The 18196-nt window shown below is 40.8% G+C and overlaps 1 protein-coding gene across 10 annotated transcripts in view; it reads right to left on the reverse strand.

Moving 5' to 3' along the window:
- Positions 1 to 18196, reverse strand: part of lrp1bb (low density lipoprotein receptor-related protein 1Bb) — a 338212-nt gene that overhangs the window by 145140 nt on the left and 174876 nt on the right. For all 10 annotated transcript variants that reach the window (XR_005076787.1, XR_005076788.1, XM_037108848.1 and 7 more), the window contains 8 exons: positions 17144 to 17272; positions 14890 to 15147; positions 13335 to 13497; positions 5685 to 5907; positions 3217 to 3409; positions 2921 to 3064; positions 1432 to 1668; positions 770 to 950 (listed from right to left, as the gene is read on the reverse strand). Coding sequence is in view for 8 of the 10 variants with exons in the window: in XM_037108848.1 (XP_036964743.1) it covers positions 770 to 950; positions 1432 to 1668; positions 2921 to 3064; positions 3217 to 3409; positions 5685 to 5907; positions 13335 to 13497; positions 14890 to 15147; positions 17144 to 17272 (1528 nt within the window). In the remaining 2 variants the exon portion in view is untranslated. The remainder of the gene's footprint in view (positions 1 to 769; positions 951 to 1431; positions 1669 to 2920; positions 3065 to 3216; positions 3410 to 5684; positions 5908 to 13334; positions 13498 to 14889; positions 15148 to 17143; positions 17273 to 18196) is intronic.

Consider the following 18196-nt stretch of genomic DNA (forward strand, 5'->3'; position numbering starts at 1 on the left):
TTAACATTTGAGGCAAACTGATGTAATATATCCACCTAAAGGCAAGGTTGTCTTTGCTAACTTGAATCATATACCACTTAGTTTATGTACTTACAAGAACAAGGCAAGAAGCAGATTTTCAGTTTGCCACTTTGACATCTGTCAGATGCTTTTAGAAACCTGGATACCGTGAGTGATCCCACGGCGCACCGTGGAAATATTCTCCCTTCACTAACTTTTCTCATATTTCATGCTCTGTAGACAACATCGGATGTGCTTTTAAAATCTGGCAGAAAAAAAATGATTAAGTCCTACAATTGTACCTGAGGCAGAAAATGATGCAAAAACAAGCTGCCACCGTGTAGATTCGACAGCAGTTTTCTAGGTTTCACGTGTAATCTGAATTTTAGTAGGTCAAAGTTTCTATTGCATTGACTTTAACTTACTTTTTTCCCTGACATTTTAACTCACTAGGCTCCGAGATAAAAACTCTCACCCTATGTGGAGATGTGAGAAGCGAGATAATTGTTTTTCTCACCGACTGTCTGGGGCTGACAGATATTACACAGGTAGATGTTGTAATAAAAGGGCAGGAAATTATTTTTCTTTGTTTTTATTTTTTACCATATTCACCAGCCGCCCACTCACACTTCTAACAAGCATTTATGGCTCGAAAAAAAGCTACTGGCTATAACGCTTTCAGAGTGTCTCATCCATACAGCACCATATATATATATTTTTTTATTTTCTTTCTATGTATATATATATTATATATATTTTTTGTTCTGACCTGTTCAGAGGGTCGACAACAATGGCCCTTGGGTGTGACATATTCCCTTCCAACAGAGTCTTCCGGGTCTGAGAGGCTCTCTCCAGTCGGGCAACGCTGATTGTCTTCCTGTAGCCATCGTTGGTCCAGTACAAGTTTTTCCCGATCCAGTCCACTGAGATCCCTTCGACATTGTCAAGTTCTACAACAGATTCAGCGGCACAGGATTCAATGAAATCACTGACAAACACTGCATTTGTACTTTTTAAACGATCTTTATAGAGACCATTTTCATCCAGTACTGTGACGTATTACGAATGCAATCCTTAAGTTCCTAAATCCACAGTACTTCCCAATCGCTATTTTACATCTTTAATCACTCTGCAATAAAGTACAAAACACAGTGGCAGTGAACCATTTGTTAACATCTCAATGTTTGGAGTTGTATTACAGATACAATGATACAAAGTGGTGCTTTGTAAAACCTGTCTCAAAATCTTTTTTTTTGTTTTTTTGTTTTTACAGATTAAGAGTGTTTCGAGTAGAATAACAGTGTCTGAAATGGCTTTACATTAATGTCAGAGAAGAACTGTTAACATGATGTATTGCTTATAGTCAGCTTACTCTATCTTAGTGAGCTGCTGCTGTTAGAATTTTTTATACAAAAAAGCATTTAGACCCACCATCTTTGAGGATTGTCTCTCGGCTGCTTCCATCTATGTTTTGCCGCCCAATAAGGAAACTGGTGGTGTCAGCAAAGTAGATGTGTCCCAATTCTGCGTAGTAGTCGATGGCTCGGGGGTTGACCAGGTCCTCGATTGGCTCCATGTGCTCGTCGCTGGACTTGATGTTCATATCTAGGCCTCGGATGACCCCGGGGCGCCCCTTACCGTAGAACAGGAAGAGATCGTTTTTGGGCTCTACAAGGCAAGAAAGGACGGACCCTTTTTTTATTATTATTGTCAATTAATTGGTCTAATTCATCAATGCTGATCCTGGCATTAAACCCCCTTATTACCGGCCACATTGTACTTATATGTGAGCCACAGCCAAGGCCATCCATTTGCCTTAATGGAGCCAGTAATCAGTGCCAATGACTATACGCTTCCCCTTCAATCACGCCCCTGCTACAAAGCTGCTGTGACAGTGGGAGACGGAAAACGCTTGAGCAAACAGACAATGGCAATACTTACCTTGGCTGTGAGCGCTGCGTCTGATCTAAAATAACACGGCGTCTCGGTAGAAAGGCAAACAGGAGGCCCAGAAAGCTGAGGCAACTCCTCGGCGGCCCGCCAGCCGCTCAGGGGGTTGTATGTTCTCGAACCCTTTGGGATCCTCTCGAGATGCAAGCGGAGAAATGAAGGAGCTTCCAGTGAGAGAAGCAGACCTCTCCTCGCTCTCAGCCCCTACCCAAGAGACTGGGATGCTGGGGGTGAGGACCACACATGCCTCACTTCAATTTATCATTTTGTGAGGGAGAGACCAACTACCCAGGAGACAATTAAGGATTGCAAGAGACCCAGATATCAAACCCCACTGTGACTGCTGTATGAAGAAGCACTACCATTTAGCAACGAATATCATTATGCTTAGGGAGCGGGAAAGTGCGAGCAAGGGAGAGATAGCTGGCGCATCAGAACATCTATGAGGGGGGAATAAATCAAATGTGTCACGCCGAGCCTCCCAATGCTTCGTTACCCCGATCGAAAATTGGTGGGCCCCTCAGATTGTGTCATCAATTTGATCTTCTGCTTTCATTGTCAGCGACACAATGTCCAGCGATTGATCAGAGCGGCCAACAAATGCAGACAAACTTAAAACCTCATTATGGCAATAATCAATCAGGCCCCCGACAGGTCGATAGCGGAACATCACTTTCAAATGGGCCCATGTCCACCAGTGCTCATCTTTGTCACTGTCTCTGTACAGCTGGGGTATGTGTGATGCACACCGGGCTCCAGTATGAGACATGACCTTTACAGACCCACGTCGATATCAAAATGAGCACTGATGCAAAGCATCCTTTTACAGCATGAGTCAGGATTCATACTTATTAAGAGCAGGAAGCACCACCAATAAAAGAAAAATAAATAAATAAATAAAGCCTTGAACTGAAAAGAAAAGCACACAAGGTTTCACATATTTACTGCCAAGGCAAAACATGTTACTGACTTTTACAGGACTGCCCATCAGAGCCCAGACGGTAGCCGGTACGACATCGGCAGGTTCTGGACTTGTAGCTGCCACTCAGAAGGCAGATATGGGAACAACCGCCCGGCTTTCCGTATGAGCCCATTTCACATGCGTGACTCCTGACTGTGGACAAAATCAGACAGACAAAGAAATCATTATAAGCCACTGGAGCGTCCTCTTTCTGTACTCTTGTGACTCCGGCTTTTGCGTCACAAGACGTGGATGATTCTGACACATACTTGCACATGTTAACCTCGCCAGAAAACTTCCTTTACCTTGCGGCTGAACAAGTTTGTGGTAAACACGGAGTCTTTTAGTATTCCCCAGGCTGGCTAGTATCCTGCTGTCCTCTGTGATGTTGAACCTGTGGATCTGCAGCAGCTCCACAGAGGAACTCCCTTTGGAAGGGTCAGAGTGGGTAGCATAGAGGTAGTCCTCAAACACAGCTAATGAATAAATATACGACACCTGAAAAACAAGAAGAGTCATGTTGTTTGTTTTTTTTCATTATCTATGAGGCCAAAAATAAGTAAAACCACAAGAGGGACACGATAAAAAATAAATAAAAATACAGTAACAAACATAAATTGTTAAAGGGCTTTTATCTTTAATCATGCTGCAAGCAGAATGGAGGTGGGAGAGCGGGGCTGTCTGTACATTTGGCAGCCCACATGGGGTCAAAAGCCGGACTCCACGGGGAGACCGCTGGCCCTGACACCGCAGCCTCCATGCTACATTTAGCAGGCTGACACCCACAGAAAGCGACATGGCTGGATGAGCTGTGTTCACAGGAAGTGCACCTAAGCTCGCTGGGTCACACTCTAACATCAGGGGCACCAAGAAACATGCGTTGGATTAAATAAATAAATAAATAAGTAAATAAAATAACAAACAAGCCACTCAACCATCTCCCCCACTCTCTCCCTTTTTCTCTCTCTATGGAGTTTGGCTTTGGCACTCTACCTTTGTACAGAAACTTTCAAAGCAATGTCACACATACTACTAAAAAAAGGTGTGCAGAGGATGTACTTGCATCTTTACCTCTAGCGTATGTAATGCATGCTATTTGGTACTTGCTGGATTGAATATGATGACAGAATCAACCAGACAGGATCGACTTCATATAGGGGAAAATAGAAGAGCAAGGTTGTGGTAATGAACAGAAGTTTGATTAAACTGAAATTAACGAATGTGTGTTTCTCCACAGCTCTGTGCTCAGCATTGTTTATCCATCGTGCAAAATCATTCCTGAGCATGACTCAGGATATTATACGCACTGCGACTTAAAGTTGCGCGGCATAAAATTAATCCACAGCCCTCCAACCAGTCAGAATCATGTTTTCATTCTCACAATAACAATAAACATCAGCCGGTTTTCTTTCCCCACGTATCACATACAGCAGCCTGGTCTGTTGCCCTATATCTTAGTCTGAGTCTGAGTCTGATGCTGAAGTTATTTCTCTAGAATAATTTCTGGCTGTGCCTCTCTAGCACAGTGGTGTACTACAGTGTGAGTTTTTTTGTTTTTAAATTATGTTACGTTATTGAGTGAACTTGCGTACTATGTAATCGAAGTGTTGCGGGCAGATGTTAATTTAACCAAAAGCTGAATTTTTCCCTAAATTTAACCAAGTCATTTCCTATACCTGACCAGATAGTTTATTGCCTAAATAAGCAGTTCTGTTGTCTAAAGCTAACCAGGTAGTTTTGTTGCCTACATCTAATCAAGCAGTTCTGTTGTCTAAACCTAACTAGGTAGTTTTGTCACCTACACCTAACGAAGTAGGATTTTTGGCCTTAACCTAACCACATTTTTTTTGTTTGTTTGTTTGTTTTTGCCTGAACCTTATCAAACAGCAGCCATTTGACAACATAAATCACAGTCCAAAAGTCCTAATGTGTGAAAGTCTAACCTGACGTTGCAGAGTATTGTTTGTGCCTCACTTGACTGCAGAGCCCTCACATGCAAAACTGATGCTAGAGGGGTCAGTACAGTGTCATAGTTTGAGCCTTAAGGCCACTGATCAAGCTGCTGTATTTGATGAGTCGTAAGTGAGAAACCGTCTTAAGCGTTGTGTATAATGGAGGATATTTTGAGAGTAAAGGATTAAACTGCTTTAAATGTGAGCAAAGTTTTACTTATGATCAAAAAGACCATCCAGTCAATGGAAAACATGGAACAACAGAGCTGGGTGCCATTCATCATGTGGATGCAATGAAGTGAAAATCCTCTGTCTAACTAGGCCACAGACTAATGGAGTAGGCACTATTATGCAAAGAACACCTGCATACACTATAAGGTGCTCGAAATGTTCGTCTTTCTTTCTTTTCTCATAAAGGGTGAATATCTCGTCCAAGTTTGCTTGAAAGGGTCTATTAATGAATAGTCATAATCTATGATGAAAGGCCTCAAAAGTGTACTACAGGAGAGAGACTATTGATATGCTCATTTAGAAGACAGTCCCAAATGTGCCTCAATTCCTTCAATTTAATAAATCATCCATTCCCCATTCAACAGACCCTTTTATATTAAAATGAAGAGTGAATTATAACAACAAGCAGTGAATATGCCACCTGTTTTGTGGTGATAAAGCACGGTGCCCTAAATGAGAAAATTAACCGAGAAACCCCCTCTCATGTAACAATTTGGAGTCTCTCAATTGAAAAGAGAGAAAGGACTTACGATGTGGAGCCTGAGGAAGACAAAAAAAAAATAGTGCTTACAGTGAAATATGACACTCACTTGGCTCCCGTGGATTATGGTGTGCCTGTTCCTGCCGTTGTAATCCACCACGTCGATGTAATCCAAGTAGGCGTCTGCCCAGTACACCAGCTTCTTGACCACGTCCAGTGCCACAGCAGTGGGCTGCTCAATTTTATAATCCACCAGCCGAGTCCGGTTGGTGCCGTCCATGTTGCAGCGCTCCACCTTGGCAACGTTCCCATAGTCAGTGAAGAAGAGCATTCTGCAGAGGAGAGGAGTGTTTAAATGATTACACTTTGTAAAGGATGTTGTCCAGAGCCTCATTCTTTTTCTCTTCTCAGACATAGTTCTTCCACATACAATCACAGCCACAATACACACAGCCATACATTACTCTGGGTTGTTTGGCGTTATAGAGCCTTTACCTCAGGTCATTAGATGAACAGAATACCACTTTGTTTTTTGCCTAATATGTTTATCCAAGCTGCAATTCATTGAACCCCTCCCAGGGAACAGCAATTATCCAATCATAGCTTAGCAGCAAGACATGGACGGTCTGTCAAGCTATTGGATTGTCAACATGTTGAAGCAGTGTGCTGAGCATTTACAGGACACAATGACAACTTTTTACACAGACAAATAGTTTATGTTCCAGTATTAATTCTGAGAGGGCTGAATATCACACTTTGAATACAAAGGTGTGTTATTTCAGCCTTTCCAACATCAGCCTTTCCAAAAACACAAGATCACAATTAAGTATAGGGAATCAATTAAACTCTGTTTATCTGCCCAAACAATAAGGTTAGCAAACATTAGCATACATGGTTAACTAGCTTACTAACTGCAGTAGCCTAGTGTTACTGTTGAGGCCAAGAGTTAGCATTTATTAGCTCTGCTAACTACATTTAATGGGGTTTAAGTCTATGTTAAATTGTACTGGAACTCGTGAGTGTTACTCTTAAGTGTAGGACAATTTAGCCCAGGTAATGTTAGCAGATCAGCTGTTGTCTAAGTCCACATCTGCAAACCCATTTCTCTTTGATTTCCTGCTGTTATGAACAATACATGAAAAAGCATAAATCTAACATCTGTCATGCGTGCTTAGTATGACAGGGTGACAGGGCCATAGTTCTATAAGAACAATATTGTTTCTTTATTCCTATATAATCCACATGGTTTAGAAACTCGTGCAAAACGATGACTTGCATAACCTGTTAGCCTCAGTATTTTAGCATGACATCATCTACCCATCAGTTTCATATTTAAGGCCCTCTCTATTCATAATGACTCAGCTGTGGACTATGTACTAATCAACGGTGGTAAACTGTAGCCTACTTTGCATGGTAGCTAATAATTATGCCAAAATTGTCATTAGGCGTCTAGAAATGAATGTCTACATCTGTCTGAAATCAAGGTCCCATTGTTTAAAAAATTACCAGGACTTTTGAGTGGTTAATTAGCCACCCTTAATCATATGATTATGAAACCAGCAAGGCTGACTGGCATAATAACAGCGATAAGAGACTCCTACGACTTAGAAATTAATCTTCTTCAACTGATTAAATAGTTTCTTTACCTGTTGCACACAGCATGTCAATATGTAATAGCCGTGCAGCGATGACAATGACAATGATTATTGACACTTCTGATGACCCTCTGCCTAATCGACAGACAGTAAGTGTTGTTCAAATTAACAAAAGTGAAATGAAAATTGATCCCTATGATCAGGGGCTAAGTCAGTGTCATTCATAGTCAGTCAGAAGCATCCAGTCATACATGTTCCAAACCCTCTATCTCTCAAGAGGAAACAGACAAAGCTATAAAACAGCAGCATGTAGCCACACACCTGCTGTGGGCCTGCTACAAATGTCTCAGACCTCCGGCACACTGTTTATTTACAACTAAGCCCCTGTGTGTGTAGCATGTAAGTGGCATTGTTATCTTTCAAGTATTTCAGATGAAGTGTTCTGCCGTAGATATGTCGCTTTCAGCCCATTCCACTGTACGCTACCTGCCCAGTAGACATATGAAAAGAAAGTAAATGAAAACCAGAGGAGCGGATGATGAAAAAGTAGTTTGGCATCAAGCAATCTCAAAGTCTGGATGTTTTTCTCGGAAGTGAATATTTGTCTAACACTGAGGAGATGCCACACTCTAAGAGTTATCTATTTTATTTGATGTGGGCTATTGCCAGCGGTGAAAGACAGTGAAGGAGCGAGTGTACTTCACCAAAGCATAAGTGGTGCATTTAAGATAGCATCGTGTGTCATTTTTCTAAACATGTTAGAACTGAAACAGCGCAGTACTCATTCACAACTGTAGTAGGAGTGGAACAAAAAGAAACAATTTCTTCCAAAAATGTAGTAGAAATAACCAAATGTGAATTTCCTTTTTGCCTCCCACTGGCCATAATATGATTGATTTTAGCTTTAAATTAGCACATTTGTCCTCATAAGTTGCAATCTGGGAGCTTCAACAAAGGGGCTTTTGAAGGTTGCTGATCATTTCGTATTTAGCAAACGCAGCAAAAGTCAATGCATTTTTCCCTTAAAACGACTGCGGTGGTTGTTTGTTCACATGTCCAGGCAGACCAATTTAGCTCACGGGGGCCTCTTGTGAACAAGTGAATTTATGACTCTTGACTGTCAGGAGCAAAGGATGAAGTAGTGTGATGTTGTCATAGCACCACAAATGATGTTAGGGATGGGGCTGAAGTGTGTAGTACGGTCAACAAAGCGAGTCATTTTTCCATCAGCAACACATTTCGACCCACATTTTCCTCCAAAACCTTGAACAAGTCATTTTCATGCCTCAAACTATAAAAAAAACAACCCTTAAACATCGCGTGGGCAAATCAGAAAATTATCATGAAAATGTTTTTTTGTCTTAAACGTCATATGTCCCAATTTTTTAAGCCACTGACTAACAAAGTCATCCTTTATGAAATGGGCGGCAGTTCAAGAAACACTCTGTAAGGTATTCTTGGAAAGCAATGGCACATAAAAACCATTTAGTCATTTAGAACGGAGGGACATGTTGTCCCTGCGGGTGACGAAACAAGAAACAAGCACAAGCTACATAAACGCAAAGCTCCTCAGCAGATAATTTGCAAGGAAATGTGTCACGATGCTGGACAACTCGCCGATATTTGCAGCGTACAACACGTATACAAGGTGTAGAATTAATGTTAAATTAAAGCTCATTTCCTATCTCCAAAAAAAAACAAAACAAAACAAAAACAAAACACCAGAACGTGTTTAAATGCCTCCCAGTGAGGCTGCCTGTCTGATACATGCAGCAGAAGCTCCATAACCTGAAGGCAATTGCAATAAAACCAGCATTTCCCATTTTCTTTGTGGTAATTTTGGGGACATTTAGAAGACATGCAGCAGAGGGCCTGAGGGTATGTGGGTAGACATAAAATGACAGACAATGTGTGATGCACAGAGGAGCCAAACCATTTAGTACCTGAAAAACCATGAGGAGGGCATGAAAATCAATTCTAAAAGACACAGGGAGCCAGAGGAATGTGAGACAGATACTGGGAAAACAGGTGTTACATGTATTCTAATTGTTTTCTTACAACAGGGACTGAATACCATCAGATGAACAAATAAAACGCCCTTTAGCTAAAAGCGAAGATCTCACAGACTGTCACTTTAGAAACTGCCCATGTCTGCACATAATTAACATGGAAGTCCTGTCATGCTGTCCTGCTGTGGCTCAGCGAGGACGGAGCTCCAGCAGCCTCCAATGATAACGAAGCTACAGCCAGAGAGCGGCGGGAAGCCGACTTAATCTGCAAAAGTCAAGCCAGGGGGAGAGATGGGCTGCCCTTTGAACCCTCGACCGAAAAAAAAACCCCTTGCGTCAGCAAGGAACCCAGCTCCCCAAACAGGTGCACCTCCACGTGGCATACAAATGATAGCTTTCTGGGATTAGGATGGTGCTGATGCTGTACTTGTGCATTCTGCAGCTCCAACCAGATCCGTGTTGGATTCTGGAAATGAGCCCCCCTGATAGAATAAACCGCATGGGACCACTGGGAAATAGTACATGTCATGCAGTGAGACTGGAGACTGAACACCAAAGTTGATTTCATGTTTTTTTTTTTTTTCTGTAAGAAGGAGCATTCTGTCCATCTTAAACAGCCGCGGCAGGAAATAGTTAATTTGTTTTCTGACTGAGATGCACTTCTTTGGATTAGTGTATATGTAAATGATAATTTCTCATATCTGGACAGACGCAGTGGCTTGAAGGCTGTAAGCTGTTTGTAGTTTTAATCTTTTGCAGTTTTGCAGTCCAAGATGGATGAGATAATGTTTAATACTAACAGCACAACAAATTACTCTGTATCATCAAGGTTTGTTTTTTTTTTTCTTTTCACAGCACCTCTGGGTTCAGACTTATAGGAACAGTATTTTTCAGCTTATCTGCAGTGCTATTTATCCATAATGACTGTTTTGGTGCGAGTTGCAGGGTTTTGCAAATATCAGCCATAGAGATGTCCGCCCTCTCTCGAATACAGTGGAACCTGATTACAGTCGGCTTGCGTCAGCAAAACAAATGTGTGGAAACCTGGTTATTCAAGATAACCATCAGGGCTTGTTGGGAGCAGTCACATATAGGCGCTATCAAGCTCGAGAACAAGCGAAAGCTGCCTGAGACCAGCCTTGGAGGACGCCATTACCTTTTACATCCTACAATGTCACAAGCGTGGGTGAGTAGATGAACTGTTGGCAGGTCTTGTTTGGATGAAAAAAAAAAAAAAATCGACCCCACATGAAAATGCTCACAAGTATAATAAATCATATCATGTAAAACAAGTATTTTTTTCCCCTTTTGCTTGATATTTAAGAGAAGGTGGAGTGTTTTCCCTCCTACTCCTCCATGATGTTGACATTTTCAGGTTGTAGCTAAATATCTCAAATCATATCAGATGACATTCAGTTGTTGGAATTTCAGTGATGCTTTAATGCTTAATCTAGCTCCATCATCTGATCACGACATAAAATTCACATTTGTTGAAACAACTTCATACTATCTAAATTTTAAGGTGTAATTTAAGGTGCAAGGTGCAAATCTTCTCACATGCCTACTGCGAGCAAATAGGGGAAGGCATGTCACAACAGTAACTGCTAACTGCTGCCAACTTTGGCTGCTGTTAGCTAGTTAGCTCAGTTAGCTGAGCAGCTAGCAACATGGACTGGGATCTTTAATTCTGGACTGGGAGTCACGTTATGAGAAGGGGTGGCTTGGGCTAGCTTGTTAGCATGCTATCTTTTGTAATTATCTTTGCAACACAACACACGTGTCTTTGACGTAATGTCAAAACTGATATTTCTTCACATTCTGTTGAAAATTTTGATCCATTTTGAATGTTTTAATCTTAAATTATTACATAGTGCACTTTTAATTTCCAGAGGACAGGACTGACTGTTGCTTACACAGAACTCTATCAGACATCTATCATACTTTCCGACATCATCTACTGTAGGCTTCACTGGTCTTGACAAGCATCACTGTATTGGATTTTCAAAAACGAAGTAGATAGATAAACATTAAATATGAAACTAAAACGGGACTCATAGGTAGCTTCAAATCTGTAATAGTTTAAGACGATGAACAAACCAAAATGCCTTAACTGACAGTGTGAAGGGCAGGGAGACAGGAAGGAAATCTGATCATAATAAAAATGTAATGCCAAACCAGAGCATATTCTATAAATGCTGTTCCTCACACAGTGCTATCCTATCTATCACCTTCCTGATTTCATTTGACAGAGCACTCTCACACTTTCTTTCTTTTTCTTCTTCTTCTTCTTCAAAAAAACATGTCTCACCAATTAGAGGCAAGAAGAAGCCTTAGAAAAACCTCTGCCTTTTACAGTCAATCTAGCCAGCAGCCTATGTCCCCAGCTCCCCTGTGGGCTAGCACACTCTACATCCATACTGTCAGCCCTCCATACCCACGACAGAATGGACACTTATGTCTTGTGAGTCATGTGTGATTATAACAGAATCCCTGGAATAAAAAAAAAATAATAATAAAAAAAAAGGCACCCTTACTTATCAGAGGTGATTCAGAGAGAGATTTAGCAGAAACTCAAAGGTAAGTATGCTGTTATTTACCATAAGCCATATTGCTTAACGACCGGCATTTAATAAGAACACAGAGACGCCGCCAACCGAATCAGAACTTTCCATGTCATTAAGAAACCAGCAGCTAATTATAGTGATTAGACCAAATGGCTTACAGTGATAACTCAAGCTGTTGACTAAAGTACGGCTTTTAAACTGGAAATGCGCAAAAAAAGCGATGTAGTTCTGCTTCGGTTATCAAACTAATTATATGTTGAGAGTCAAGGTTTACATTGCATTTGGCCTCATGGTTGCTGGTCGTGACATAGCGTAACACAATTAGTGCATGGAGGCAAAATGCTTCCATTGTTACTGATGCATGAAAGCAGTTATTACTGTGCCATGATCTACAGTCCTGATGGGAAAGGTGTATCATTATTATTGGTCCATCTCATGTCATAAAGTCTCTGTCAGAAGCCTTTATTTTTAGGGTTTCAGCATCACTAATGTGATAGAATGTGACCTGAATGTGAATATAACACTGTGTGAATTGTTTTTACTGTTTCTGATCTGGAAAAAGAGTAACTAATGATTATGTAACTAGTATTTAAGGAGCTTATTGGGCAACTACCCAGCACAATATCTCACATCAATTGAAGGTAAACAAAAAGAGTATATAATGATTCAGTAAATTAGTAATGAATGAGTCATCACTAATTTAACAGATATTCATGAACTAATCATTACCTAATGATTGATTAATGTAGTACCTCCTGGTCTGTTTCCTCGTAAATAATCATTATCTACTGTAGTCTCTGAATCAGTTATTCAGAAATTATAAATTAATGATTAATTACCATGTCATTCTTGATTAATTCCATACTTTCTTACTTTGTGTATTGTATTGTAATATGTTACCATTGTGTACCATTAAAAACCAGCCCTGTCTCCAAGCTCAGTGCCTGACCTTGTGTTCTACGAATTGAATTGCTATGGTATGCTCTTGCTTACTCAAAATATGAGGACAGAGATGGCTTCAGACTACTGGCAATTGGTTAAAATCTTTGGTACAGGTGCTGCAATTAATGATTTGTTTTTATTGTATATATTTTTCATTTTAAACTGAAAACTGCTATGAAACCCACACAATAAGTGGGTTCTATGTGATGGGCAACCACATGCTGTAAATGTTTCACTTTTCGCCGTAGGGATATTTTTTTACTCCACAGTTACTCAGCTTTTTTTTGTGATCTCTACAGAGACTAAAAATCCGTAATGGAAAGTCCTGCAGGGGCATTTTCTACCGAGGGATGTGGGGTGAAATCAGTGAATACAAATGAATGTCTCGACAGTCCAAGCTGTCTGAAGCATCACTATCCACCAAATTACACAGCTCAAAGAGAAAGGAGTTGAAGGACAGGGAATCATTTAAATCCCTTCATTGTGACTTGCTCACATTCTACGAGACAAGTCAATTGTTATGCATAGTGATTTTTTTTTCCCCCCTCCTCTCCCATGATTTTCTTCCTCCAACAAAAGATGCATGATGATAAATGAGCCTCGGAGCTCTTTCAGAGATGGTGTATTATATAGGCTACAGAACACTCACCCCATGAGAGGATCCAGAGCTATTCCTTTAGGATTCAGCAGGTCCAGTTGTAGGATAGTAACACACGTGTCCCCTCCGTGGGTACAGGCAAATATCTTGTCCGTGACGCGGTCAACAAAATAGTAGTTGCCTGTTAGCCAGTCGATGGCTAGGTGCTCCACATCTGCAATGGCAAACAGGTATTAGACTCCGAAAATCACATTATTTAATTCAGATACCACCTTGATATTCATATGCGTTATATCACATTCGGATTACAGATTTTTAACCTGACTGTCAAACAGGCAAGAATAGTGGGAAGCCAGTGACCACAGTTCAAGGCTGTGTTTCAACATTTGTGAGAATGTGACCACTGGATGCCTTTGACGAAACCTTGCCATAACCACATCGTTGTCAGAACATGCAATAGAACATTTAACCTCAAAAAACCAAACAAAACACAAGGTTGCAACCTAAGCAAGGGTTTCAACATATGTGGTTTGAAGGAACGTATATTGCAAACATGATCCCGATGACTGGGTTGGATGAATAATGAAAATCAGAGCTGAAGAGGATGTGACGTTCCAACTTCTTGTCCTCAGTCTGGGAGCTGGGAGCTATCCTTCCCCATCACACGTCTCAGTAGAGAGATGCATTTAGAACCTCTGCTGAGATCCATCTAGCCTGAGTTAGGTGACATATACGGATCTGACACCGCAGCAATGCATTCCCATTAATTTTTAATGGAGGACACTTTTCAAACTCCGTGGCTCCAGTTTGTGCCTTAATAAAACATATCATGCACATTTTTAGACAACCTCAGTGACATTATTAGGGTTTTCAATTTCGACATTTTCAAACAGATGCAAAGCAGACATAATAGAACAAAGACCTCATCACTGATGAGAAGAGCTGATCTTGATATATCAATATTGATGCAGTGCCCCTTTAAAATCCTACCATGGCCACTGAGAATTATAATTGGCTGGGCAGATTTGCATTCTGTTTTTGTAAAGGACAGTATAAACTGACACCTGTGTGATAGAAGGATTTCTAAATGACTGCCCTCGTATTAAACTGTATGTTATGCGAGCAATGGGAAAGGCCGTGACTTCAAGTCTCAAAAACTGAAAAATAGGGCGCGAAAATCATGCATCGTTAGCGTCAAATATGTTTGATAAATTGAGAACTCGGATCAGATCAAAAGGAGGGGAATAGCGCCTTTTTGAAGTAGCGAAGCCAGTGTAGCCAGCATGTTTGAAGGACAGCTGTAGGGGAAAGGTGAGCAGCTAAAACCGCCGAGGCTAACCTGCATCCAACCGCACGGATAATGAAGGGGGATAGATGGAGAGCTCACAGGTATGAGCGTGAGAGAGAGAAGAAAAGGAGAGCGTGAGCATGAATGTGTGAGAGCGCGCCGGGTGTCCCAACGGGAAAGATGCACCGCTGTTGGTGAGAGTGTTCGGGATTTGAGAGCACATAATCACTCAGAGTTATCATGAAAACTAAAAAGGGAAAAAAAGGAGAATGCACTGTAAGAAAAAAAGGGGAAAGCGTGAAACGCTAGAAAACGTACGCTGCAAACTTTGTTGTGTTCTTATTTCCCGTTCCCGTGTGAATCCGCGCAGATTCCTCGTTTCGGCACAGTGGAGTTGCCCAGAGGACTCTGTCGACAGAACCCAGCATACACTTTCCTGGTTGTGCTGGAAATCCAATGCCAGTGTTCCATTTACACTCAGAGACCTCAGGGGCTGGAGGCCTGTTCCATTTAGATGGGTGATGACAATACGATCCGAGCCACCGATGAGAAGCATTGGACGGCTGTCACCAGGATCTGAGGAGAAAATAAGGACATTTGTTATCTTGTTTTTATTTATTTATTTTTTTTTATGTAGCACAATTTGTACTGTTGAAACATTAAAAGCACCAGCTGACCTCAAAGAAGGACAAGAATGTATAAAAAAAAAAAGGAATAGAGGGAAAGTGGTTTTCAGATACAGGGTTAGAGAAACAAAGAAGGACAGTAAGCATGCCTTCACCTTCAGAGTTAGAAAGCGGTGCATAAAGTAAGAGTGAAATCCAACGCTATCACCAGATGAAGCAGCACCAAAACAATCAAACGAAAGGTATTTTCAATGATTAAAAATAAACTGATGAGATTAAGATAAACTGCTTTATGGTTTAATTGACCGAACACATTCTCAAACATCAGGTTCGCCTTCTAAATTGGGGCTTTATTAACCCAATCTTCCACCCAAGTTACAAAAAAAAAAAAAAAAAAATCAGAATGTCTCATCACATAACCGCTTCACCTTATCCCTCTAAATCAACTTCCAGTGGTCAGACATGTTTCATTTTTCATGGAGGTTTGAAAAGGTTCTCTTATACCGCAGCTGGAAGGCTGATCACCAGCAAGGGAACACGAGACACCGTTTGTCTGTTTGTCTGTAGGTTAAAAGAGCAGATTGTGTGTTTGAGGCAGTGGCATTGAAGTGAGTAAAGATCACACACCAGCACTAACAGTAAATGGACTAAAGTGACATTTGCTGTTTGATGTGTTACAGCTGACCAGATATTTAGCTATTTAGAAAGCAAACTGACGTCAGAAGTGCACCTTTCGAGGTCCAAGGTTTATTTAATTTCCTGTGCACAACACATTTATTTACGGGGTGAATGTCCACCGCAGCAACATTTATTAATTTGAGGATAGCAGGTGTCATCACGGAATAAAAAAAAAAAGGCTAAACTAAAGGGTACTGTGACTTACAAAGCAGATCGTGTGTCAGCAGAAATTAATTTTTTGGCGTGAGTCACTTGGTAAACCTTGAAAGGCATCGGGGTGTTGTTGAGTCAGATCTACGCTCTGAATGACAAAAACACGATACCTTTTAACTCTAGTCTGAGCCAAACGAGAGGAGATTAAATCAAGATTAAATCTCCAGAAAGAACATTTGTCCTGTGGAGTTTCAACTTCACTCACACTCAACACCTTAATATGTTTTTCATTCCCTGCTGCTCCTCATCTTCTGGTCTCACGGAGCTGTATCTAGAATTTATATTCATGAGCTTTTTACAAGTAATGGTAACCCCATCGTTATCCCTGTACCGCGATCGCTCTCTGCTAAATTAATATTAATGCATGTGAGCATTGGGTTCACTTAAGTTTATGGGTAATCATATTCAGTTTATTCCTGGTAGGACACCAGTCACATTGATTAAAAGCTGCAACAGTGGCGTTCTCCCCAGTTAGGTGCGTTGTGCCTCCAGCTATTTTCAACCCATATATGCCATAGTGACAACACCTTAAAAAAAAAAACAAAAAAAGAAATCATCTTCACTTTATGGTTCAACACGCAATGCAAAATTATACGACATGAGGTTATGCTTGTTTGTGTGTGTGTGAATGGCAGACCACCAGAACACAATGCCTCTTTTTTTTTTTTTTGGTTGTTTTATTTAAGTGGGCTGTTTTGCTCATCAGGACAGATTTGTTAGCGGCATCAGGCATTAACATTAATCAGGGTGACGCCGGGTATTGTCTCCGCACAAAATACTCCAGACTGCTCCCACTTAAAATCTCATGCTCATTAATTTTATCATTATCCCGGCCTGACCACGTCTACCCAGTCCCATGTGGGTGATAGATGTGGTCACTGCTAAACCACATTAATCTTGCCCTACCCAAAGCTGGTGAGCGCCGAGGTGATGATAAGCTACAACTCCGCTCCAGTTGAACGGAGGAAAAAAAAATGCCCTGTTTATTATTAGAAAAAGGAAAACATACCTACTATGCAGATTATGTTGTTTCCCGATGCAAGTGTGCCGCTCACCTTGTTTGGCTCTGCAAGATCTCCTGTCAGGCTGCAGGATGTATCCTTCCGTGCAGCTGCATCTGTATGACCCGTAGGTGTTCGTGCAGGTTTGGCTGCACGCGCCATACATGGCACATTCATCATGATCTTATGGGGAGAGGAAAGAGAGTCATTTGTAACAAATTAGGTGTGCTCAAACATGACCCAAATACATAAAGTATACTTAATGTGGCCTCACTCTAACACCTCAGGCATAATTACTTTTATAACCAAGGAGCCTTTTTTTGGAGCTGCGGTACCCTATAAACCACTCTTTCTTGCGTCTTCCCCAAACAGGATCAAATCCAGGAAGCGGCGCTACTTTGTTAAACCTCTTCCCCCCGGCGTAATTATGCAATCGCATGCCATGAGTTCAAAAAAGACACCACAAATCTAGAGGCACCTTTGACCAAAAAAAAAAAAAAAAAGATCCTGTCTTCTTCCTGGCTGTCAGAAACAAGGTCAGTGGCACATATGAACAGTATTCTAAAAAAAGTACCCAAAGGTCATATTTTGTAAAAAAAAAGAAAAGTTATTGCACTTAAATATTACCTTGTTAATGTGAAAATCATCAGTAAAACTGACTTATACTGAGGTTTTCAGAGTAGTATGTCAATGGAAATACCTAAATATTAAAAGTATGGGGTAAAAGTAAATATATATGTATATAAATTATATATCTGGATGGACGATATATATCAGACTGCTAAAATAGCATCTAAACATCTGATATGATTATAAAGAAGAAGAAGCTGTTGTTCTATTGACATCAAACTGTTGCAAATGGTTTGAGCCATGCAGTGTTTCAGAGGAAAACACCATGGCTGCATTAAACAACTCATGTTCCCAAAGGGTCTGCAAAAGAGGGGGAAAAGTTGTCTACGAGTTTTAACACAACAAATGTTATTTGAGCTACAGGATATTAAATCCTCTTTGCTTTTCTTACCCACTGGTGTGCTTCTTTATGAAATACAAAAATTGAAATGATTGGTTATCTATAAGCAGGTCATCATTTGTATAAAGCTGAATAAA

Source organism: Acanthopagrus latus, chromosome 9 (assembly GCF_904848185.1).
Source record: "Acanthopagrus latus isolate v.2019 chromosome 9, fAcaLat1.1, whole genome shotgun sequence".
Classification (NCBI taxonomy): Eukaryota; Metazoa; Chordata; class Actinopteri; order Spariformes; family Sparidae; genus Acanthopagrus; species Acanthopagrus latus.